The sequence below is a fragment of the Schistocerca gregaria genome, chromosome X (assembly GCF_023897955.1).
Source record: "Schistocerca gregaria isolate iqSchGreg1 chromosome X, iqSchGreg1.2, whole genome shotgun sequence".
Lineage (NCBI taxonomy): Eukaryota > Metazoa > Arthropoda > Insecta > Orthoptera > Acrididae > Schistocerca > Schistocerca gregaria.
In genome coordinates, this window is record NC_064931.1 from 341056133 (window position 1) to 341082653 (window position 26521).

The 26521-nt window shown below is 43.7% G+C and overlaps 1 protein-coding gene across 8 annotated transcripts in view; it reads right to left on the bottom strand.

The window, feature by feature from the left end:
- The window catches only part of LOC126298513 (uncharacterized), a 350018-nt gene that overhangs the window by 147820 nt on the left and 175677 nt on the right, over window positions 1-26521 (bottom strand). For all 8 annotated transcript variants that reach the window (XR_007552615.1, XM_049989865.1, XM_049989864.1 and 5 more), the window contains 3 exons: window positions 17441-17619; window positions 10144-10305; window positions 3039-3106 (listed from right to left, as the gene is read on the bottom strand). Coding sequence is in view for 7 of the 8 variants with exons in the window: in XM_049989865.1 (XP_049845822.1) it covers window positions 3039-3106; window positions 10144-10305; window positions 17441-17619 (409 nt within the window). In the remaining variant the exon portion in view is untranslated. The remainder of the gene's footprint in view (window positions 1-3038; window positions 3107-10143; window positions 10306-17440; window positions 17620-26521) is intronic.

Below are 26521 nucleotides of genomic sequence, written 5' to 3' on the forward strand. Positions count from 1 at the left end.
TGATGTTTTCATTGTGTAATAATTCATCCATTGAATTTTCAGAGTGGAGCAGATTTTTTTTCCCTATTTCTAATGTTTCCAACATACATCTTCCAGCAGCCATTTTCGGAGTGAGCCAACTGAAGCTACAGTATGCAACTGTACTTGTTCCACCATTTTAAACCACAGAAAACAAGCACCAGAGAAACTGTATTCATAAACTGAACCTGTGGATACATGGTCGATCCATGCTGGGATATTGATATGTCATTATTAACTGTATTGTTGCTATGTCTTTGCAAGTTTATTAAAGAAAGGGGCAGAATCCATTATATGTCTAGGCTGAAACTGCTGTCTTTGACAAATAAATTCTTTGCCAAACTAATTTCAATTGCTTCTTTCATTACAGAGTCCCAGAAAATGATATCAACACTATAATTTCACCTCTTTTGTACTTCACAGTGTGACCGGTATCAATGTAGTGCTCTGTCATGACCAATTTGTTGGGCTGTATAATCTGGGTGTATCTATGGTGTTCCATACATCTTTCCTGGCTTGTATGAGCTGTATGCCTGATATGCGAAATGCCACACTTGCAGGAGATCCTGCAAATGCCAGCCTTGAAGTGTATCAAGTTATCTACAACAGAATCCTAAAGTGCTGCTGTCTTCACCCTACACTGTAGACAGAAGCACTTTCGGATTCCGTCAAAGGTAACTTAATGCTCCCACCCAACAAATAAGCTGAGACAGAGCACTAAATTGATACTGATAAATCTATGCACCACGAAAGAGTTGAAATTCTAGTGCCCACTTCATTTTTTTTGGGACTTGGTGATGAAAGAAGCTGCTAAAATTCATTTGGTGAAAATTTCCATTAATAAAGATAGTGGTTGCAACCTAGACAAATTCTGAAATATGCTCCCCTCTCTGAAAACTTGCAAAGACATTACTATAGTACAGCTAATAGTGACAAATCTACATCCAAACATGGATTGAGCATGAAGCCAAAGATTAAATTCATGAAAATGTCTCTAGTGGTTGAGTTTTCTGTGATTTACGACGACTGAACAAGTATTGTTGTGTACGGTAGCTTTGGTCAGCTCACTCAGCAGATGGCCGGAAATATACAGCCGACATAATAGAAAAAGAAGAAACAAAGCCTATGCAGCTGTGCTCATGAAATTTACTGAGTGAATATGGAACATGTCTACAAGAGAGAATGCCCTTGCTGTAACTGACTTTTCAGAGAAATTCTATAACTACTGGGTAATTTCCCAGCAACTGAGTGTTCTGTGAGTGGCTGACTTTAAAGGTTGTAGCTCCTGCTATTAAAAGCATCCTTAGGAATCTAGTTAGTCCAAAGTACCTACTGTAAATGAGAGATCTCCTTGTTAATTGAATGGTGGCAACTCTCCTCTATACAACCTGTAAGACATTTGTGAGAATACATTATATTCAATTATTCTTCAAAATCTGTTTCTGAGGTCCTTCCCTTGCAGGGCTATTTAAAGCTCTCTTGAGTGATAGGATGTAGTTACTCTCTGCTGGCACCAATTCTACTGTGTGTTAGAAGCTGCAAATACTTTAACTCCTACAAACAGCTAGTGAATTTAAGTCCCTTAATCCAGAGTCCTATATAGCTGAACAAGATTCATACAACCAAGTTGCACAGATAGCCTTGAGGTTGCAGGCTAACACAGTTTCAGTCTTCCCCCCCCCCCCCCCCCCCCCCCCTCCACTGCCCTCGCAACCTTAGCAGTTATAACGATGTACCCATTTTCTGTGACAGTGTGTACCGAGTCACTAACTGAGATTTGTAATGTAGAATGAAGTACTCTTGGGACACACAAGCCCCCAGCACAATGAACCAGAACAAACTAATTAACATTCCTGAAATTCGCATATATAGCACCAGCTAGGATTCATATTATTATACTACACTATGGATGTTGTTAGCATTAATCTTATTTTAGAGGAGCTCTATGTAGTGATTCTAATTTCAAATTCAACCTAACCGAAGCGGACACATTTCAGGTGCTCTGTAATATGGCTCTCTCTAGCCACAACAGGTTCTGTTGATATTTTACACAGAAAGTAAATATAACTGTGGTTTGTAAATCAAAGAAAACAATGTTATAACTGCAAGAAGTTTATTTTTTCTTTGTGCACAGGGCATACTGGTATTCTAAACGGTCTCAAAATATCACTTTTACGCTGTTAGCAATGTAAGTAAGGCCTGCCATAGGGATATTGTTCAACAGTTGATAATTAATTATGCCCTCATAGGTAGCAGATATTTTGGTAACTATGAACAGATTTTTATGACACTGTCAAGTCCGACAGAAACAACATGACACCAGAAATAAAGAACACAAAGAGGCAAAGTAATGGCTCTGTGCTGCAATGCTAAGTGGGTCATAGTACTGCTGAACTCTGAACATAATGCTGAACTGACGCAAATAGAGAACTGATGATACACAATGGTGATATCCTAAGTTCAAATGGCTCTGAGCACTATGGGACTTAACATCTGTGGTCATCAGTCCCCTAGAACTTAGAACTACTTAAACCTAACTAACCTAAAGACATGACACACATCCATGCCCGAGGTAGGATTCGAACCTGCGACCGTAGCAGTCGCGCAGTTCCGGACTGAGCGCCTAGAACCGTGAGACCACCGCGGCCGGCAATATATCCTAAGTAATTCTTGACTACAACAATACTATAGGTGGAATGGTTCACGCAGACCAACACCAGCCAAATTATTCTCTGCCCAATAATGATACCAGTACATGAAGTAGCCTCAGTCTCATATTGTGCTTTGAGAGTGCAGATATGGATGCAGATGATGGTTATTAGTTGCTGAACTACTGTCTGTCTGCTCAATAAATCCTCTTCTTTGCAATTTCTATGCTTTTACTACAAGAATGTACAAAATGGGAAACAGTCAACAGCTTCAAATAAGATATACACAAAAATTCCTGCTTTTAAAAAGGTAAAAACAACAAGAACAGTAACAATTACAGGCAAAAGAAAAACAAAGAATAAAATACACACCCAGAGCTTGCAGTATCTTCTCTGCATTCCCCGTCTTTGCAGCAATAAACAGTGTTTCCTCCATGCTCCTACAAAAAATGTTAATTAGTAACACACAATGAGTGACCTCTTAAACAACATGCTAAAGTATAATGTTCTGCTAAAACAAGAAATGACTCCGGCATCATACACTAAAAGAGAGAATAACAAAGCTATGAAACAGGCTAGTGGAATGTGGGATGTCATTGGTGGAATATAAATAATGGAAGGAACAGAAGTAACAACCCACTGTATTAAGTGAAGTGTTAAATGGTTGGACACACACACACACACACACACACACACACACACACTCTGTCTCAGCCAACAACGTAGTACTGGCACTGCCATTCAGCTCGCTTGAGGAGTTGTGTTGGTTGGAGTTGGCAATAGGAGGAAGGAGCTGAGGAGGGGGATGGTGGGCTGGAAGTGAGTGTGGCTGGTGGCTAGGAATGAGGGAATGATGAGCTCCCTCTGATGCATGAATGACGAACTGGGTTTCCAAAGGACTCCAGAACATGATTGCCAGCCACTTTATCCTAATAATCCACAAAAAAATAAAAGGGTTTTTTGAGTTACATGGATAGAGTCAGATCAGGAAATTTGACACTGTGGCAAGTGATGATTTATAGGGATATCAATAAAAGAAGATGCGGAGGTGAAGTTAAAGTGGTCGAAGTGTGTGTGAACAAAAGTAAATATAGAGAGAGAGAAAAAAAGACTATCTATGTGGCTCCGTACAAACCCTAATTTCTCCATCTTCACAGTCCCTATGCTAAATTTACATCGGTTTTACAGACAGACTCAAATGCTGGTTCTCTAAATTTTCCCAATAGTACCTCACGAAAGGTATGACGTCTTCCCTCCAGGCAAGTAGTAATAGCCACCTCCTGTAAGGAGGTTACAACACGAGCTGCTTTTGTTGCACCAGCATCATTGTAGTAATGACTTGTCAAGATGTAATCTATGCCACAGGTCAAGTAATTCTGAGCATGCTTCAAGAACGTGGCTGAGTGACAAGGTCACTCCGCAATTGCACCGAGTAGTATGCAGCTGTATCTGAAGTCAGTATGATCAACAGGAATGTGACAATTCTACAGCTTCTCTTTCAGAGAGGTGAAGAGATGTCCTCCAATTCTTGGTGGAGGCTTTTATCATTCAGAGTTTGTTGAGTCTGATATTGTTCATCCACTTTTCTCTCCATTTATGTAAAATACGGCATCTTAGATGAACCTATAATATAGCTTCTGGGATTCGTACTGACATCAGGTCCAGTGGAGAGGCTACATTATTTAATATATCAGCTTGATCAGTGACTGGGATGCCAATATGGCTCTGTGTCTAGAAGAATACCACAAAGGTTCCTGTATTGTACACATTGCACAAAAGTTCACAAATCATAGAGACCAAGACTGAGTCAGTGAGTGATTTTCAATTGTCTCAAAACTATTGAGGGAATCACTTTAGCAGTATATAGAACTCTGTCTTCAGGCCACAAGTGGCCCATCGGGACCATCTGACCGCCATGTCATCCTCATCTGAGGATGTGGATAGGAGGTGTGTGGGGACAGCATACTGCTATTCCAATCGTTAAGATGGTTTTCTGTGACCAGAGCCGCTACTATCTGGTCCAGTAGCTCCTCAGTTGTCATCACGAGGCTGAGTGCACCACGAAAAACAGCAACAGTGCATGGCGGCCCGGATGGCCACCCATCCAAGTGCCGGCCACACCCGACAGTGCTTAACTTTGGTGATCTGACGGGAACTGGTGTATCCACTGCAGCAAGGCCGTTGCCTTAAGGGAATCACTGTGCAGGAAAATATTTCTGGGAAGATGAGATCTACATGTGTGCGAGCTTTATATATTACTACTAATTCCTCCAGGTAAATGTTGAATACAGTGTGAAGGGAGTATTGATCTTAAACATTTCTGTCAATAAATGAATAGCCACATCCTCATCATATACTTTGGAGTAAAGGTTGCACAGTCGTGGAAGACTGAACAGAACTTACAGTGATGAGTTTTACCATCTGCGTGATCCTCACTGCCACACTGGAGGTCCATTTGCACTACATGTCGAGGAATACACCATGGGAAAAGCTCCACCAGTGAAGTAGGTGAGCAAGTTATCACAAACAAAAAGAGCTCCTGGTGCACGTGGTTTAGCCTAATTGCTGCTGTTCTCCCTGTTCAAACAATTCCTAAGAAGATGGGTGTTGGGATACTGGAGAAATAATGTGTAACTCTTAATATTCTAGCCAATAACAAATTTTAACCACAGTATTAAATAAGATTTCAGGACAGTGTGTCTTTAAAGGTGAAATGTGTGCTTCAAGGAGGAGACTATTGACAGGGCTCATGTAGAAGGCTCCAACTGCAAGACTGGCTCCAATGTGGTGCACAGGGTTCAGTATGTCTAAATCAAAAACCTGTGCATACCTGTAAATGATACACCTATAGTCTAGTCAAGCTTAATGATTGGTCAAATTTCCCTACAGCAATCAATCTGCTACCAAAGACGTGTTTCTGAGGAAGCTTATGGAGTTTAATTTCTGCATACAGGTTGTCTTAGACTGTCTTATATGTGGTAACCACGATAGTTTTTGGTCGAACAGGAGTCCTAAAAATTGAAAGTCATTTATCACTTCCTCTTGTTGGTTGATCAGATATATTTCTGGGTGCGAGTCCGTGTATGGAATTCCAAATATGTGTATTTCTCAGAATTTTGTAGGTGAAAAACTGTAATTATTATTATCACCTAATTATCAGTCTTCTGGATGTTTGAAAATTATGTTTTTCTGTGTGTAATATTGTAGCACTACCATACAAACGGAAGATGTCAACACACATTATTGGTGACACATTTTGTCCTGTAATGGTGGCAATTACGTTTATGGCAAACGCTCTTAACATTTAGCAAGCTGAATTGGTACTTTTTGCCACTGATAATAGAGTTATAATAAATGAGAAAACAGCAGAAGAATTTGTAAACAGTATTCTCCAAGGAATTATAAAATGGTTTTCAGAAAGATTTCGAAAGAACATACTATATTTAGTGCTGTACAACAAATAGAGTCACACCAGCAACTGATATAGCACATGAGCAGGAGTTGGTAAATAGGGTACAATGCTTCAACTTTTTGGATGTACATACTGATAAAAACTTGAACTTAATGAAGTATATTACTAAGCTTCTCAAACAATTAAGTTCAGCTATTTTTGTAATTGTTAATCTTGAAAACAAATTAATTAACCCCCTGACATATTTTGCATATTTCCACTCCATGTGGTCTTATAGCATAATTTTCCAGGGTAACTCACCAATTAGAAAGAGTAATGAAACTTCCTGGCAGATTAAAACTGTGTGTCCGACCGAGACTCGAACTCGAGACCTTTGCCTTTCGCAGGCAAGTGCTCTACCATCTGAGCTACCGAAGCACGACTCACGCCCGGTACTCACAGCTTTACTTCTGCCAGTACCTCGTCTCCTACCTTCCGAATTTTACAGAAGCTCTCCTGCGAACCTTGCAGAACTAGCACTCCTGAAAGAAAGGATATTGCGGAGACATGGCTTAGCCACAGCCTGGGGGATGTTTCCAGAATGAGATTTTTTAAACCATATTTGTGAGTACCGGGCGTGAGTCGTGCTTCGGTAGCTCAGATGGTAGAGCACTTGTCCCCGAAAGGCAAAGGTCCCAAGTTCGAGTCTCGGTCGGGCACACAGTTTTAATCTGCCAGGAAGTTTCATATCAGCGCACACTCCGCTGCAGAGTGAAAATCTCATTCTAGAAAGAGTAATGATTGCAAAAAAGCAAGCAGTAAGACTAATATATGTTCACCCATGGACATCATGTAGGTACCTCCTACAAGCACCAGGTATTTTAACTGTCATCACAATACACATATTTGCAACTGAAATTCAACATAAATAATCCATCACAATGTGAGAACAACAGTGATGCCCATACCCATAATACTAAAGGGGGAAAATGACCATTATTACCCATTATTAAAGCTGTCAGTGGCTGAGGAGGGAGTTCAATACGCAGCAACAAAAATTTTTTATCATTTACCCAATACCATGAAATCTCTGACAGGCAGCAAAGCAAGTTTAAAATCTAACTTCAAATCATTTTCATTTCTCCTGGACAACTCCCCCTATTCAGCTAACAAATTTCTATAAAAACACACACACACACACACACACACTTTAAGTGTAGTTGCGTAAGCAGGACCAAAAACATAATTTTGTTCATCAATGTTAAAATTAATCATGTATACATATCCTGCAAAATGACTCATTCCACATCATTTCAAAAAAATAATTGTTCAATTGCTCTATAGTTCCTTTTTCATGCAACAGATTCAAACAGAGAGCAGGGTTTGAATGGGGAGGGGGAGTTTGCTGAAAGAAAAATCCAAACTTGCAAAATATGAGCCAGTCTAATATCAATGGATTGCATGTCAACTAAAACCGACTTCCCCAAACCATCTGTAAATCTATCAAAATTCTGAAAAAAGGAGAAAGGTGAAGCAAGCCTTGAAACAGGGATTAGACTACAATATTCCAAAACAATGACTGAACACAGCACAGTGAGTAATCCAATTCATTACTTAATTATTAGCTAAGTCAGCATAAAGACTTAACACTGAAGTCAGTGAGTCAGTAGTCTGAGAAGAAATAGTCAAATGAGGAGGAGGAAGAAGAGGATGGCATGGTGGGGGTATCTGCAGCACAAGAAATGAAAAGTGCTGCAATAGCTTGCAGTCCTATGCTCACCACTTACATGCTCACGAAAAAGTCATGGGCCCTCTATGGGGGCTCAGGAGGAGGCAGCAATCACAGTCTATTCCTCAATCCTACAATCCTCCAGAGCTCAGTCACTGCTATCCTCAATCTACACTCATACCCTCCTCTCTGCAGCCTACCAATTCCTCTGTTCTATCCCCCTGCCCCTCTCCTCCTCCCAGTCCAGTGCTTCACAACATCATTGTGAGCCACTGCAGCTCCTTGTGTATGGGACACAGTGATCTCACTGGTGCTGCATTCCAATCCCACACTTCTACCTGTACCTCCCAGTCATCAGCCATCCTCCTCTCCAATTCATCCTAACCATTTCAAGCTGCATTCTCCCCAATACAACCCAGTCGAGCTGCAATGCCAGTACAGTTGGACAGTGTAACCATGGAACGTTTTCAGTCTTTTTTATGTGTCTACCAACCGCTCAACACCTGAACTACCCAGTAAGTTGTAGCCTTTACTCCTTCTATTACTTAAAGATGTCAAATAGTAACAAAAAGTCGACTCATCACAACAGAACTCTGCTTATCATCTGGTGACTTAGTTACATATATAAAAAAGCAACTGCCTGAAAATATTCTAAACACTGCACGATATACCACACAGTGCTCTTCAAAGCAGGTGCACATTTCATTTCTATTTATACACATGTAGTGTCACAAAATGTTAAGAAACAAGAGGAATGAACATTTACAATTAATCTGGCCTAAATGATTTTGTATAGTTTAAATTTTGAAGCAGTATACTTTTACAGTACAATACACTGCCTGACCAAAAAAAAAAAAAAAAAAAAAGTGAAGCAACCACAACACATTGTCAGTAGCCAATGTAATTTCACATATGCACACAAAATCAGTTGGTATATAAATGCCTAGAGTTGCAACTCCCTGTGAAAGTTAGAAGGACCATCACACTGCATCAGTTTTGTTCATGTTCACTGTTGTTAGCAAGCCTGGTACAGTATATAAGGGGCACAAACAGTGTCAGACTTTGAAAGATGACTATGAAGGATAGACACTGAGATACCACACACATTTGTGGGACAGCATTATCAGCACGTCATAGGAATTTGAAAGGGGCTTCACTGTTGACCTGCATTTGGAACTGAACATCATCAAGACCTGTGGGCCATTTAGATGTGACAGTGGCCCAACATTGGGCTGTATGGGAACATGATGGCAGACAAATATGTCGTCAATGTTTTTGGTCAACTACATCTGACCCTCACAATGTAGGACAACCTTACTGTGCACCAAGAACATTGTAATCTCTTTACAGCTTTGTCTGCCATCCGAGAACATGTAATGGACTCCCTGGAAGAGTCCGAGTCATCCCACACTATTGGGCTGAAACTAGCAGAGGCTGAACTAAGGAATTACTGTGCCACATGTATGGTGCCAATAACACCACAACACAAACACCTACATTTGGAGTGGTGCCATGACAGAGAAGCATGGAATGCTGATGAGTGTCATCATATTGTGTTCAGCAATGAATCGGAATCTCCACTGGCCCGAATTACTATCACAGGTGAGTATGGTGGTGAACTGGAGAGAGGTCCCAGTCTTCCAATGGTTTGGTGAGACACAGCAGTGCTGCAGCAGGTGTCACAGTGTGGGGAACCATCAGGTATGACTTCAGGAAATGGCCGATAGTAACCGAGTGAATTCCGATGGCACAATGGTACATCAGGGGTATCCTGTGTCCTCACACGTTACCTCTCAAGTGGCAATATTGTGATGTTATTTTTCAACAGGACAATGGTCAAACACACACAGAACGTGTCTCTACAGACTGTCTGGTTGATGTTGAGGTACTACCACGGTCAGCGCGATTCCAAGGCCTGTCCCCGATAGAGCGAATGTGACCAGCTCAGAAATCAGCTCTGTCTCAGTACCAGCAGCTACGATATCATGAACCAGTTATAACAGTTGTGGGCCATGTTGCCTCAGGGTAATACACAAATTCTTTATTGTACCCTTCCTAATCGAATCAATGTATGCATCCAGCCAAGAGGATGTGTGATTCATACTGATAAGTGGGCTCATAATGCCAAGTTCTTTGTAAATTTGACTCGATGTTATAATCATTGAAATAACATATATACCTTCTCAATATATATATTAAGTTTCACTTTGTTTCCTCCTCCCCTTCTGGGTGCATCACTAAGTTTGTTACACAGTGTATATAATCCGAAGCTCTAGCCTGCAAACTACATTCATATCTGGCTTGCTCATATAAAAAGACTATCTCATAAAGGAACAATGTATACAGATATTATATACCTTGAAGTGTTTATTTCTTGTTCAGAAACAACTTGCATACTGCAAGCTGTGTTAACCAACTGTGTGAGTTTTTCCTTGTCAAGCGGTAATGTCATCCCTTTTTCTCTCTCTTCAATTATGTTTTTCCTGCTGGATTCCTTAACAGTCATTCTAGCAGTTGATCTGCAATGTGAAATAGTAGCCTGATTAGCTAGCATACCAATAACACAATTTTAATGCACGGGTTAACAAAAATTGTTTTCAAGTGGTTCTAAGCACTATGGGACTTAACATCTGAGGTCATCAGTCCTCTAGACTTACAACTACTTAAACCTAACTAACCTAAGGACATCACACACACACACATGCCCAAGACAGGATTCGAACCTGTGACCATAGCAGCAGCGTAGTTCTGAACTGAAGCACCTAGAACAGCTTGGCCACAATGGCTGGTGCATTAGTCAACAGCTTCATTTTATTTTTATTAAAAAATATGTTTAAACTATGCACATTACAGTGAGTCATTGGATAAGTGACAAAGACTACAAATCCAACGACCCAGGGTTCAATCCTCAGTCTTACTATCTTTTCTATCACTTATTTCTTCTTTCATCTCTCACAACCATTTGTTAACATAAAAAAAGGTCAAGATGCACAGTGGTTTGGAACTGGTGTTAAACTGCATGTCCCCTGTAACTGGCCATGTTCAGCTGAAAGGTCAGAGGAAGTGACGGCATATGATTTTTAATATCACTATGTCCTTTACTGGACAGTGGTGTTAAAATCTACCATTGAATTGAAGACAAGACTCAAATTTATGCTAAAAATATATTTTACTAGTGACTCATCCTGGCTTCACATGTGTAACACTAAGTATCTGTGGCCGACAAATGACCCTGCTACAATCTGATGAAGGGGGACAACAAGAAGCCGTCCGAGGCTGGAGGACTGCAGCCTTGGCCGCGGCATCTGCAGCTTCATTCCCAGGGATACCGACATGGCCAGGAACCCACATAAAGCTAACTGGAGACCCGTCGTCCACCAGCTGCTGAAGAGAGTGTTGGATCCGGTGCACAAAAGGGTGAACCGGATACGGATCACAGAGACTCTGGATGGCGCTCAGAGAATCGGAGCAGATGACAAAAGCAGAATGTCGGTGGCGGCAGATGTAAAGAACCGCCTGGTAGAGGGCAAAGAGCTCAGCTGTGAAGACCGAACAATGGCCATGTAGCCGGTATTTGAAACTTTGTGCCCCGACAATAAAAGAACACCCGACCCCGTCATTGGTCTTAGAGCCATCTGTATAAATGAAGGTCATATTAATGAACTTCGAACGAAGTTCGACAAAACAGGAGTGGTATACCGAACCGGGGGTAACCTCCTTTGGGAGCAAGCTGAGGTCAAGGTGAACGCGAACCTGAGCCTGGAGCCAAGGTGGCGTGTGGCTCTCGCCCACTCTAAAGGTTGCAGGGAGTGAAAAATCAAGTTGTTGAGAAGGCGACGAAAGCGAACTCCAGGGAGTAGCAGGGCAGAGACATACAACCCATATTGATGGTCGAGAGAGTCGTCAAAAAAGGAACGATACGATGGGTGGTCGGGCATTGACAGTAGCCGACAGGCATAACGACAAAGCAGTATATCGCGCCAGTAGGTGAGTGGCAATTCACCGGCTTCAGCATGAAGACTCTTGATGGGACTAGTATAAAACGCTCCGATCGCAAGACCCCGATGTTGTATGGAGTTGAGGCAGCGTAAGATGGCCGGCCGTGCAGAGGAGTATACGAAGCTCCCATAATCCAGCTTGGAGCGGACGATCGACCGATATAGGTGAAGTAGGACGGTTCGATCCGCTCCCCACGACATACCACTGAGAACACGGAGGACATTTAGAGAACGGGTACAACGGGCAGCCAAATATGACACATGTGGAGACCAGCTAAGTTTCCTGTCAAATGTAAGACCTAAAAATTTTGATGTCTCCACAAATGGGAGAGCAATGGGACCGAGTCGTAAGGATGGTGGGAGAAACTCTTTGTAGTGCCAGAAGTTAATACAGACCGTCTTCTCGGCAGAAAAACGGAAGCCATTGGCAACACTCCAGGAGTAAAGACAGTCAAGACAACGCTGAAGACAGCGCTCCAGGAAACATGTACGCTGTGCGCTGCAATAGATGGTAAAATCGTCCACGAAAAGGGAGCCTGATACATCAGCTGGGAGGCAACCCATTATTGGATTGATCGCTATGGCGAAGAGAGCGACGCTCAAAACTGAGCCCTGTGGCACCCCATTCTCCTGGCGAAAGGTGTCTCACAGGACAGAACCCACACATACCCTGAACTGTCGATCCATTAAAAAGGAACGAATAAAAAGAGGGAAGCGACCGCGAAGGCCCCATGTATGCATGGTGCGGAGAATGCCCGCCCTCCAACAGCTGTCGTAAGCCTTCTCCAAATCAAAGAACACAGCCGCGGTCGGGCGCTTCCGCAAGAAGTTATTCATAATGAAGGTCGACAAGGTAACCAGATGGTCAACAGCAGAGTGGCGCCTACAAAATCCACATTGTACATTGGTAAGTAGGCGTCGAGATTCGAGCAGCCAAACCAAATGATAGTTAACCATTCGCTCCATCACCTTACAGACACAGCTGGTAAGCGAGATGGGTCGATAACTGGAAGGCAAGTGCTTGTCCTTCCCCGGCTTAGGAATCAGTACAATAGACTCGTGCCAGCATGTGGGAACATGTCCCTCAATCCAGATGTGATTGTAAGTACGAAGAAGGAAACCTTTACCCGCAGGAGAAAGGTTCTTCAGCATCTGAATATGAATAGAATCAGGCCCTGGAGCGGAGGACCGTGACCGGGCAAGTGCATTTTCGAGTTCCTGCATGGTGAATGGGGCATTGCAACTTTCACGATTCGAGGAGCGGAAGTTAGGTGGCCTAGCCTCCTCTGCCTGTTTTCGGGGGAGGAAGGCAGGGTGGTAATGAGCGGAACTCGAAACCTCTGCGAAAAAGCGGCCGAAGGCATTGGAGACATCCTCAGGGGCCACAAGGACGTCATTCGCGACCGTCAAGCCAGAAACTGGTGAGTGGACCATAGTGCCAGATAGCCGGCGCAGGCTACCCCAGACAACAGAAGAACGAGAAAATATGTTGAAGGTGCTTGTGAAAGCAGCCCAGTTGGCTTTCTTGCTTTCTTTAACAATACGACGACACTGCGCACGTAATCGTTTATAATTGATACAATTCGCCACTGTAGGGTGGTGTTTAAAGGTGCATAAAGCACGTCGACGAGCACGTAAAGCATCTCTACATGCTGCGGTCCACCAGGGGACCTGTACGCGACGTGGAGAAGAAGTAGTGTGAGGAATGAAATATTCAGCAGCAGTGAGAATGACTTCCGTGAGGTGTGAGGCGTGACTATCGCAGCTTGTGAAGGTTTGATCCAGAAAGGTCGCCCTGGAAGAGAAGTGCCCCCAGTCTGCTTTGGAGATGTTCCAACTAGTCGAGCATGGAGATGGGGTATGATGCAGGAGATGGATAACACACGGGAAGTGGTCGCTCAAATATGTATCAGAAAGTGCATACCACTCAAACCGGTGTGCAAGTTGGGTAGTACATACAGAGACGTCTAAATGTGAATAGGTGTGAGATGTGTCTGAAAGAAAAGTAGGGGCGCCAGTATTGAGGCAGACAAGATTGAGCTGGTTGAAAAGGTCTGCTAACAGGGAGTCCCTCGGACAGGATGCTGGAGAGCCCCAAAGAGGATGGCGAGCATTGAAGTCTCCAGTTAACAAAAATGGAGCAGGTAGCTGAGCAATAATTTGCATCATGTTTGCCCTGGTAACGGCAGACGACGATGGAGTGTAAACGGTACAAATGGAAAATGTAAAAGTGGAGAGAGTAATGCGGACGACAACTGCCTGCAGGCCGGTGTGCAATGTGATGGGATCATAGTAGATATCAACCCGAACCAGTAACATAACCCCTCCATGAGCCGGAATACCTGCCACAGGGGGTAGGTCAAAACGCACAGAGGTGTAGTGTGCCAAGGCAATGTGATCGCATGGGCGTAGCTTCGTTTCCTGGAGGGCTATGACGAGAGGACGGTGCAAGCGGAGCAGCAGCTTGAAGTCCTCTGGGTTGGAGTGAATGCTGCGAATATTCCAGTGAATAAGTGCCATCGTGAGAAGAAGAAGATGCAAGAAGGGGTCATCTCGAAGGCCGCTGAGGGTCCGGCTTCGAGCGAGCACCGCCGCCGCTAGCAGTAGGCGGACAGTCATCGTCCATTTGCTCTATAGGTTCATCGGCCATCTTGTTAAGATGGCCGGGAGGAGGAGCTTCCTCCGCTGGTGAACGGCCAGATGTTCGGCTACCAGCAGGGCGGCCAGGTGAAACGGATGACGGCCTGGGTCGGCAACCGCAGGGTGGCGCAGGAGAAGAAATGCGCCGTGGCGGGGAAGGAGAACTGTGCTTCCTATAAGCCTTCTTGGAAGGTCGTTTTGTGGAAGTATTGGTCGATGGCTGGGAGTTCGAGGTACGTAGGAGGTCTGCACGAGACGGTTCCTTCTTGAAGGCCCGTGCATCTGACTTCTGGGTCTTCGTCTTAGCATGAAGCTGATATAGGTGCTTGTGTCTGAGGGGTGACGGGAGGAAGAGGAGACATCGACCGGGCGATCTTAGCACTGGCCGAACGGACGACCGTAGTGTAGGAGGTCAGATCGCGTGTCTGCGTCGCCACCTCCCTGGTAGTCCGAGGAGAGGCGAGGCGAGGACAGTACTGTATTTCCCCACTGGGAGCAGTGTGGGCTTCCTACTAGCAAATAGCTTGGGAGCAGCCGAGGTGGACACTTTCTCTTTGACCCGAATTTCTTGCATACAGCGTTCTTCCTTGTAGATGGGACAGTCGCGGGAGGACGCTGCATGGTCACCCTGACAGTTCACACAACGAGGAGACGGAGGTGGACAGTCACCCTCATGAGCATCCCTGCCACAAGTGACACATTTAACCACACTGAAACAAGACTGGCGAGTGTGATTAAAATGCTGACACTGGTAGCAGTGCGTAGGTGTCGAGACATAGGGGCGAACAGAAATAACCTCGTAGCCCACTTTGATGCGCGAAGGCAGCTGAGCACTATCAAAGGTCAAGAAAAGTGTCCGGGTCGGTACAAGGTCATTGTTGACCTTTTTCATGACCCTATGGACAGCCGTCACGCCCTGCTCAGCGAGGAAAGACTGAATCTCCTCATCAGTCAATCCATCGAGTGATCTAGTATATACCACACCATGAGACGAATTCAAAGTGCGGTGAGCCTCCACCCAGACAGGGAACATGTACAAGTGTGTGGCCCAAAGCAGTTTTTGTGCCTGAAAGGTGCTCTCAGTTTCTAGTAACAAGGTACCGTTACGCAACCTGGTACAAGACTTGACCGATCCGGCTATGGCATCTACGCCCTTCTGGATAACGAAATGGTTGACAGAGGAAAAATCCTTTCCGTCCTCAGATCGAGAAACTACGAGGAACTGTGGGCCAGCCGGTAGTACTTTTGTCACTGGTGGCTGGTCAAGTTTCCGTTTGTGGGCAGAAGTCGAGAGAGAAGAAGAAGAGAAATCCATTGCAGAGGAATCCCCCATGATTGCCAGCGTCTCCGATGGCGCGCTCCTTCCTTGTGGGGACCCTCTCAGAGGGCACTCCCGCCTTAGGTGATTGTTCACACCTCAGGTCACACCTCCCGAGAAACGGGCGGAGGGAGCAATCGGCATGGTCGGAAGGTGTCAGCTCAGGCAATCACCCCTCCCTGGGCCTGGCCTTTACCAGGGGGTACGTGCGTGCCTTACTTGTCTACCCAGGGCGGGGAATTACGTGTTACCCCGTCACCGGCTATGCGTGCGAACGCAGGGGTCGGCCTTCAGGCATGCACAGGGAGGAAGGAAGAAGAGGAAAAAGAAAGGAGAGACGGAAAGAAAGGACAGACTGTCTCAAACGCCGAGGCAGAGACCAGAGAAGGCAAGGAGAAGAAGGCAAGGGAAAGAGTAAGTAAGACAGTGAGATGGAGAAGAACAAAGAAAGGAACCAACCAAAGGAAGGAAGAAACCAGAAGAAAAGAACAAACCAAAATGACCACAAATATAGGTCGTGGAACCGTCCGTCTCCGGACGCAAGCGCTAACTACCCCCTTGAGAGGGAGGAACTCCCTTTAGTCGCCTCTTACTACAGGCAGGAATACCTCGGGCCTATTCTAACCCCCGGACACCAAGGGGGGGGCTTACAATAATGATACACTAAACTACTTTTGGTTAAGAAAAAGAACAACACAACAAATTGTGCAGAATGATTCTGTAATACTTATGTTTCTTTAGAAAACTGAAATTATTTGTTGGGTAGAAAACACATTAACTGAACCACATTATGCAGTGAAACTTTGATGTGGTTAGCATACCACATTGATTAACAGCATAACCTGCCAAATAAAATCTAAGAAGACGGATACACCATAGCAAAAGTAAATTTTCATCACAAAGACACAAGAATTTAAAAAAATATTGCATTTGCACACAAACCTATGCTAAAACTGCAGAGGAATCTCCAATATATGTTGACAGTAGTGTGCAATGTAGAAACCTAATTGCAGTCTTAGTGACAGGGGAATGGAAAAATCCACACAACACCTAATAGCCATATTGTATTATCGAAACAAATTACACACACTTTGTATAATTACTAATACTTTTTATTCTGCGATATGTTTATCATGTTACACCATGATCTTAAGATGGTCTGTTGAGCTACATTACTGAATTGAGGGCATTTTTTTTTTTTTTTTAAGATGTTGCATGCTCTTTGGACATAATCACTACAAATGTACAGTAAACAGTTACAATTCTTTATATAGTCATACTGCTTTTTTTTTTTTACTCGCATAATGAAGAAAACATTGTTCAGGCCAACATATGCACACAAATACATTTCAGCACCCAACTTCATAAAGATTAACAAAGTGTGAGAATCCATGAGGACAAATAGTGCCCAATATTGGTTCAAATGGCTTTGAGTACTATGGGACTTAACATCAATGGTCATCAGTCCCTTAGAACTTAGAACTACTTAAACCTAACTAACCTAAGGACATCACACAACACCCAGTCATCACGAGGCAGAGGAAATCCCTGACCCTGCTGGGAATTTAACCCGGGAAGTGCCCAATATTGATATGCTTCTTTTAACAATGGTGTAATATTTATTCTAAAGTAAGGTATGGCAGTAGTAGTAGCTACATATCTTACACACTATGGCACTAACTTGATCAGAGAACTTACTCTTTTCTTGGTGGTTTCAGTTCTGGCAGGTACACTGGAGTTTTCAGAGTACTCAGAGTCAGAGTACAGTCCACTGGAGGAGAGACTTCACCACAATGTGGGCATGATAAAACACCTCCTTTTGTAACCTGGCACTCTCTGTGATAGAAGTGCTTACCACTGCACATAACAAAGTTCCCCTGCAATAAAAGTATTAAAGAATAAATTTTCCTCTTCAAATAAATACCTTTATGAATTACATCTGTAACAGCAGTTGACAAAATGAACTGCTCTGAATTTATGCAGAAGACAGCTTTACTCTCTCATACCCTGCAAAAATTCAGAAATAATACATTGGTGAAAAAGTTCATATTTTTTTTGTTCTGTGTGTTGGTATTCCAGTTGCTATAGGTTTATTTGTCGATAGTCAGTTTTTATTTGTAATTCACTGTTGCTATTTGAGTTTACATATCGTTGTTTTGTCATTTGGAGCTGTGGATGCTGCAAAATGGAGTGCCAAGTGGATAAATCTGAACATTTCTGACATATTATTCTGAGTTCAATAGAGGGGTGACAGTAGTGGAAGCAGCCAGAAACATTTGTGTGGAGGAATAATGTTACTGGACAGAGCAAGGCAAGAAACTGGTTTTCTCATTTTACGGATGATTGTTTTACATGTTAGTGACTCTCCAATTTCAGGAAGACCTTCGGGTGTTTGATGAAGATCGTTTAAATGCATTAATCCACAATGATCCACATAAGTGTATGTGACAACTGGCAAATATGATCAACAGTGATCATTCCACCATTGTACGACATTTGCATGCAATGAGAAAGGTTCAAAAATTGAATGTATGGGTACTGCATGCTCTAAGCTAAAAATTACAAATGTCAGCAGGTGTCCATATGTGCACCTCTGCTTGCTCGTCATCTATTGGTTCATGAACAATACCGATCATTCCTATCCTGTATCATCATTGGTGACAAGAAATGCATCTTTGTGCTAACACAAGGAACAGGAACGACTGAGCCCAAACAAAGCAGCAACTCCCCGTACAAAGATCTCCGCGTATCCACAGAAGATAATGTTATGCATCTGGTGGAAAAGGGATTTTGTGGTGTACTATGGATTGCTTCCCCACGGTGTTACCATCACTGCTGACATTTAATGTAAACAACTGAGATATCGTGCAGAGGAAGCCCAAGAACAATAACAAGGAAGACTGTGTGAAGCGATGCTACTCCAGATAATGCCCGCTGGCATTCTGGTTGACTGACAAAAACTACTAAAAAACTACTAAAATCTTCCTGCACCCACCTAATTCACCTAACCTTGTGCCCTCACATTTTTACCTTTTTTTCCTCTATATCAGACAACCTTTGAGGAACTTTCTTTATGGTTGAAAATGCGCTCTGAACATAGCTCAACAAGTTCTTCGCCTTAAACCTGCACAATTTCTACAGTCGTGGAACAGAAAAGTTAAACCAGCATTGGCAGACTGTTGTAAATAGTGAAGGAGAATATATTATTGGTGACTGAAGTCTCTGTTGCGTGTATCTGTTGTGTTTATTAAATTTGTGGAAAAATACTATGAACTTGCGCACCAACCCAATATGTTCGCTAGAAGGAATAAGAACAAATATGCATGACACAAAATTAACTCTACATTTACACAGAATATTCGATAGGCAGTATTGTGACTTATTTATATGTAGTGACAAAATGGAGTTAGATGTCTAATTGAGTGAAAGCTGCATGTACAATGAATTTAGTATTAAATCTTCATCATCCATGTAACTGCACTCAATTTTGTTCTGAACTGTCTGCTTCTGCTAGACAATAACATAACCAGTTTCTTTTGAACTTTGTATGACTGACTGAAGCTTTTCTTCTCACAAAGTAAAACATGTAAATGCACAAATTATCAAGCTCACATTGGTGTCAGTCTGTGTGAAAATAAAACTTTCTGAGGAAATCCCTAAGGAGTTTGATACTACACCAGTGTCAGAAAGAGTGATTGGCTGTCTCCAGTTCTCTTGTGCGTTTTGGAGCTTATTTGTGCAAATGAAAAAGAACGACAAGAAAGAGCTGTTCAATAAAATGCATTGGAGTACATTGGAGTATCCAGAAGCAGTATCGAGATCAACTGCCACAGATATGGGTAAAGTTTCTGTGATCCATTCTAAGAACACTAGGGCAGCTACAGAGCACAGAGCAGATAAATATATTTGATGTACCTTCACTCATGACGAGGACAATTTCAGACATTATTCATCCATACAGTTCACAGGCCCACTTACAGAGGCCACCTCGGTTGGCCCCCTGGCAGGTCCTGTTGAGCTGCCAAAGAAACAGTATTATTGAAGTGATCTTGAACGAGTGCTCAGCCGATTCTGTAGCCTGTATTTCATTTTATCTTACGTGTTGCTCTATTAAGTACTATGTTCCATAAATTGTATTTGTTCTTGCTATAGCAGTCTTAGAGCCAGGGAGGGAGGAACAATATGTATAACAGACTCTATGGTAAGATAGAAAGAGTTGACTGCATGGCCACCCACTTCATACATCGTAGCACCTACTGCATGGGCATCCCACTTCACGTCCAACCCAATATGGGATGCCAGCATCACAGGGCGTATATTCACCAAGAAAACCTACGTCGTCTGTGTTGTCAACACACATATTTACCGGCAGCCACAACACAACAGAACACAACATCAGCTCCCCACCAACGGCCGACAGAGACCGCTACCCATTCGTGGAGCCTGCAGAACAGCTTCACCAAAGATCGCAGCTAGCCCAGAAACTACTTTGATATGCCAGGCACATGATCGCAAATAGTTCCAGCAGATACATCCACCAAATTGTCTTTATAGTGTGCTGTACTGCCGGCACACAGCAGTTTGATGCACCGCTTGGAAGTATACAGAGCTGCCACCCCAGCAGCCACGGCCAGATGCCTCTTCTAGATGGCTGATCTCTTCCAGATGGACTCGGTATAGTCGACAAGCATCTTGACATTGTAGAATTGTTTTATTGTGATCTCTCCCCATGAAGAGACGTGTCTTTTCTATTATTATTACTTATTTTATATTATCCACAGTTGGGATCGAGTTGGTTGTTCTTTTGGTGATTGTATTATTGTTTCGTTTTGGTGAGGGCAATAAGTTGTTTTCGGACTTGTGTTTTCCACATGTCTCTTCTTCCAACACAGATACTTCAGTGGTGATGAGTTGATTTAAGAGTTTCCCATGTTTGCTCAGTTGTTGTCCACTATGGCACATGGTATTCCAGGTATTGATGAACCCTCAGTGTGAGTCATAGTGCTGTTGGAAAGTATGCAACAAATGAACAAGCTCATTATTCAGCATTTACAAGCTATGTCCACTCCTCCTCCCCCCCCCCCCCCCCCCTCTTGGGTTGCCTATGCAGAGGTCCCACACAGCTTCCCTGCTTCTGGGTCTCCATGCCACACCCCATGCGTTTCCCCAGTTTTGCAAACCCGTTGAGCCTTGGGGAAACTACGTGGCTCATCTGGAGCAACACTTTATTGCTCAAGATGTCACTGGTGACTTCAGTGTCACACATTTTTTCTTGCTTATGTGGGCCTGAGAGTTTATCACCTTCAACAGTTGCATCCCGATGCAGAACCTCATGCTCTCTTCCTATCAGGCATTGACTTCTAGCCTGTTGGATTATTTTGACTCTCAGGGCCACGTGGCAGCAGCATGTCAGAAGTTCTTCTGTTGTCAGAAGCTTCCCGCGCAGTCATGCAGGAAATTGATTGCTACACTACAAGGTCTCTCCCGTGACCGTCATTTTTTCTGTGGCAACCCCCATTCGTGATATGATTCTTGTCCATGCCCCACCTGATACCTTACAGATTGATCTTCTGAAGCTGAAACATCCCTCTTTAGACACCTGTTTATCCATTATCCGCACTCATAAGCAGTCCTTTCACTCTGCGTGGTTCACATCAACACAGCCGCCATAGCAGCACCAGGAGTCCACTCTTGAGGCTGCGCTCACTCTCCCAGACCAGGGCGCCAGTCCCCACCTGCACTGATGGCAGCCGCAGTAGTAGCAGCCGCAGCAGCAACAACGGTTGGCCTCCTGCAGTCAATGCTTTGTCACACATCAGAGGCAACACTGCCGCTTCCAGAGGGTGATCTGTTCGTCCTGTTCGCCATAGTTGTTGGGCTACACCCATCATGGTCCTTAAGAAGCCAAATGGAACTCTTCAAGTTTGTGAGATTTTAAGGCCATTGTCAATGCTCAGTCCATTATTGACTCCTATCCCATACCCAAGGTTGACAACATCCTGTCCAGGTTGCCTGGCAGCCCCTTTTGGACTCTTCCATTACAATCACCTCCAGTTCAGGGTCGCCAGTGCTCCAGCCATCTTCCGGTGCTATTTGGAAACACTGACAAGAGAAATTTCAGGGACGGATAACTACCTAGATGACATCTTAGTCGCTGGCTTCTCCACCCCAGACTTGGCCCACAACCTCCAGTGCATCTTCCATGTTCTTCAGGGTGCCGGCTTATGTTGCAACAAGGAGAAATGTCTTTTCTTTGTTCCTCAGGGTACCTACCTCAGCCATGTTTTGAGCACTAATGGCATTCGACCAACACCCCAGTATGTCGAGGCTATTCAGCAGCTGCCGTCCCCGAAGGACATCTCCCAGCTCGAGTCAGTCCTGGGTCAACTCAATTACTACCACCGTTTTATCCCACATGCCCTGGCTCTGGCAGAACCCCTTCACCGCCTCCTCCGTAAGAATGTAACCTGGGACTGGTTGTGGCTTGTGATAAGGTGTTCAGCTGTCTGAAGTCTTCTCTCCTGATGATGGCTTGCCTTGTCGCTTATGACCGCACCAAGCCTCTCACCTTGGCTGCCGATGTGTCTGACTACAGAGTGGGGGCCGTCTTGTCTCACATCATCAACGGAGTTGAACGCCCGGTGGCCTTCATCTCCAAAACACTATCTCCGGCTCAGCGTAACTACAGCCAAATTGAGAAGGAGGCCTTGGCCATCATCTTTGGATTTAAGAAATTCCACGATTTCATCTATGGCTGTTGCTCACCTTATACACTGATCACAAGCCTCCAGTCTCACTGTTCAGTATTACATCCGCCATCACAATGAGGACTGCTTTCCGCCTCCAGTGCTGGGCATTGTTCCTTGCAGAATGTTCCTACAACATCGGTTTTCAAGCCACAGCTCTCCATGCCAACACGGATCTTCTCTCTTATCTCACAGTAGGTGCCGACCATGAGTTCGATGCTTACCCAGTAGCCTGTTTCCACCTGGATGACGCTGCTGCTGAGGCAGTAGATGATTTGCCACTGAATGCCAAGTTAGTAGCACGGCAGATGACCCAACCCTCCAGGCACTGATGCACCATGTTCAGCATGGGTGGCCATCAGACCATCATCAGCTGCCACAGCCAGAGATCTGAGCTTACTGGCACCACTGCCAGGACCTGTCTGTCAGAGATGGGGTCCTCCTCATCCTGGGTGATAATGAGTGTTGGCGGATTGTGCTGCCAATCTCCCTCCACCAGCGGGCCTTGGAGCTCCTGCACGTTGGTCATTGGGGGATCGTCCTGACAAAATGGCTTGCCCACAGCACATCTACTGGAGGGGGATGGATGCCACCATCAGCCGCATGGTGGCCTCGTGTCCCTCTTGTCAACGGCACCAGTTCGTGCTCCCTCGACGCCTGTTCCCATGGCCTCCTGCTCCTTCTCCTTGGTCCTGTCTGCACTTTGATTTCGTGGGCCTGTTCCTCAGATCCTTCAGGCTTATCTTTGTGGACACAAGCAGTGGGTTTCCTATGTCTCCTGCATGTCCTTCACGACATCCACCCATACCACCCAAGCTCTTTCCCGCATCTTTTCCACTGAGGGCCTACCGGAGATGTTGGTCACCGACAGCGGCCCTCAATTTATGTCTGCTGAATTTTCCTCCTACTGCACCACCCTGATTCAAACCCCTCCCTTTCATCCTACATCTAATGGATTAGCCGAACAGTTTGTACATTCAAAGTCCAGATGTCGAAATTGCATCCGTAACACTCCCTGGATGACACCCTTACCATCTTCCTTTCCTCTTACTGGTCCACTGTTCAGGATGGGTCATCCTCAGCTGAAAAACTTCACAGCCACCCTCATTGGTCCCCCTTGTCTCTCCTACTTCCATGTTCTCCCCGACCAGCTCCTCCACGTTTGGCAAGGCCCCATTTTTCTCTGCAGGATATGGTCTGGGCATGTTCACCCGGAATCGTCCCCAGTGGGTCCCCACCAGGGTCTTGTCGCTCATTAGCCACGCTATAGTGGCAGTCACCCTCAACAATGGCACAGTGTGCCGGAAGCACAACAACTAGCTTTGTCCCCAGTGTGGTCCACAGCCAGCTCCTCTGCCGTCTCCATGGCTGTTGGCCCTTGGGGGTGACAGTGCTCCTCTCCCCACCTGACCGATGCCTCTGCCAACATCACTGGTCACAACCCAGGCGGATCCTCCAGCAGATGTCCCTGTGCCCATGGAGGTAGATCCTGCAACTGCGACTGCCCCCGGTCTACTGTCATTGGCAGACCCGGAGCCCGACGTTCAGATGAGCCACAACACAACACCAGGTCCCCACCAACAGCCACCAAGGAACACTACCGGCTTGTGGAGCCTGCAGAACAGCTTCACCGGAGGTCACAGATAGCCCAGGAACTACTTTGATACACCAGCCATGTGACTGGAAATAGTTCTGGCAGATACATCCACCAAACTGGCTTTATAGCGTGGTGCACTGCCGGCAAAGGGCCATTTGACACACCGCTTCGAAGTATACAGAGCGGCAGGAGATGGTATTATTGTTTCGTTTCAGTGAGGTCAATAAATTGTTTTCAGACTTAATTTTCTGCATTTCTATTCTGTTAGCGCAGATACTTCACTGACAGTTTTAAATATCTCAAGGAAACTATAAAACTGAAAACTAGCGAGAGATATGTTAATGTCACCAGGTGCCACAAACTTTCACACTTTAACAAGATGAGAGTCATTTCAAGATAAGCTAAAATAAGCCATAACAACATGATTATTTAAACAGAGTGTCTGTATGCTAGTGAATGCCTCCCAACAGCTGAAACATTACAAATAAGATAAGCCAAGAAATTTGAAAGTTTCTATACAATATAAAGGGTCCTAATGTTGTGGGTAGATGGACACTATAGATTATGAGGTACTGAAGAAGTGTACAACAAAAATGGAAGATTTATCAAGTCAATTAGGAAAAAAACCTAAAATAAAACATAAATCTGTTTAAAAATGGGTGAGAAGTGGCTTACAAAACACATTTTTAAGATATTTGTCAGCAGATTTGAAGCTTCCAATAAATGGTTCAGGGAGGGGCGAAGGTTCTTGAATGACTTTGATTTACTTGGATTAAGTTGAGGAAACATTTCAGATCAGACATATGTATGAGTCAGTGACTGAAAGCTTTAAAGTGCTCTGTGATGAGTAGTGACACTACAAAAAATCTAAATCTGGATGGTGAGATAGAAATTTGAACCACACTGTTCCCATACGTCCATGAAATATCCAGTTGTTATATCAAAGATTATGCTGCTTAATGAAATGCAGTTATCCGATAGATTTTCAAGTAATGTCCAATAACACATTTATCAACACGTATAAAAATTTTCAACAGCATGACATCATTATGACTTAAAGTTCTTAAAAGCTTTTATAGCTTTAGAGCAACTGGTAAAGGATGAAAATACTCATGCTCATCTACTTGAGAGCTATCCCTCTGTAAGTGAACAGAAAAAAAAAAACACACACACACACACACACACACAAATATGTATTATACATTAAGGAGAAACAGAGCTGCATCTTTTGCATGGAAAAAAGGGACAAGAAGAAAATGTAAGGACAAACATTGTGTAAAAGAACAAGTAACTCAAAATATTGATCAGCAAATTGACATACGCAGTAGAGACAACATAATAAATGCAAGACAAACATACTGAATGCAAACAATATTATCCAATGTAGTTAACAGTAACTGCAATAGAAAACAATTGCATTTCCACAGAAAAGTGCTTAAGCAAATTGGTAGATTAAATCTGGAGAAAGATTTGAAATAAAAGGCATTGTGAATGAGGTGAGAGGATAACAAATTGTACAGTGACAAACAAGTAATGAGACAGGCATTGCACTTTGAAGATGAATATTGAAGCAAATGTAATAACTAGGGATGGATGGCTATGAAGGACGAAAAGAAGAGAAATGCCAATGAATACGAAAGTTATTGAGAAAAGGCAAGAAACTGATCAGATGGTTAAAGAGCATTTAAACTCTTGTGCATTTTAAGACCTTGGGGCATGTTCACAGTTAGCTAACATTTCCTACAATTTAGGGTACTTCTAAACAAAGATGATCTGAAAAGATTGATTACGAACACATCACTTTTTTTTTTACTGTCCATTTTATGTTAGTAATGAACTAATAACCATGTTCGAAAGGAGGTTGCAAAACAGAGTCCATATGTTCATAGAAGCATGTCCTTTTGGATAAGGACTTCTTGTTGGTGCCACAACAAACACTGTTAACTGTGAAGTCATAAACAGAACATTTTAAATGAGGGAAGCAAATGTAAGAGTGTAATAGCAGATTTTTTACCCTCATTAATTAATATTTTTACTTGGTGGTGCCACACAGCATTTAGATACTTATTGAAAATCATACTGTACCAGTTTTGATCATCAATTATCGTTTGCCTAACAATGATGTGAGATAATCAAAACTGATAGCAATAATACTACATCTGCATAAAGGGTTTCTATACCAGTTCTTGGTGGGGAGCACAGAAATATTAAGAACATACATAGTCAGCGGTGTATGAAAGGCCATATTCAGATCAAAAAATTAAGTACTGTTTGTAGGAGATGGTGGTGAGATACATTTTCCATAACCACAGAAATATTATGAAGACTGTACACAGCATTGGCTCTCATCTTGTGTATGACACCAATGGCCAATGCCACCTTGACACACCATTTAATAAATTAACTTCATATAACACTGGAACACGTGGTCTCTCT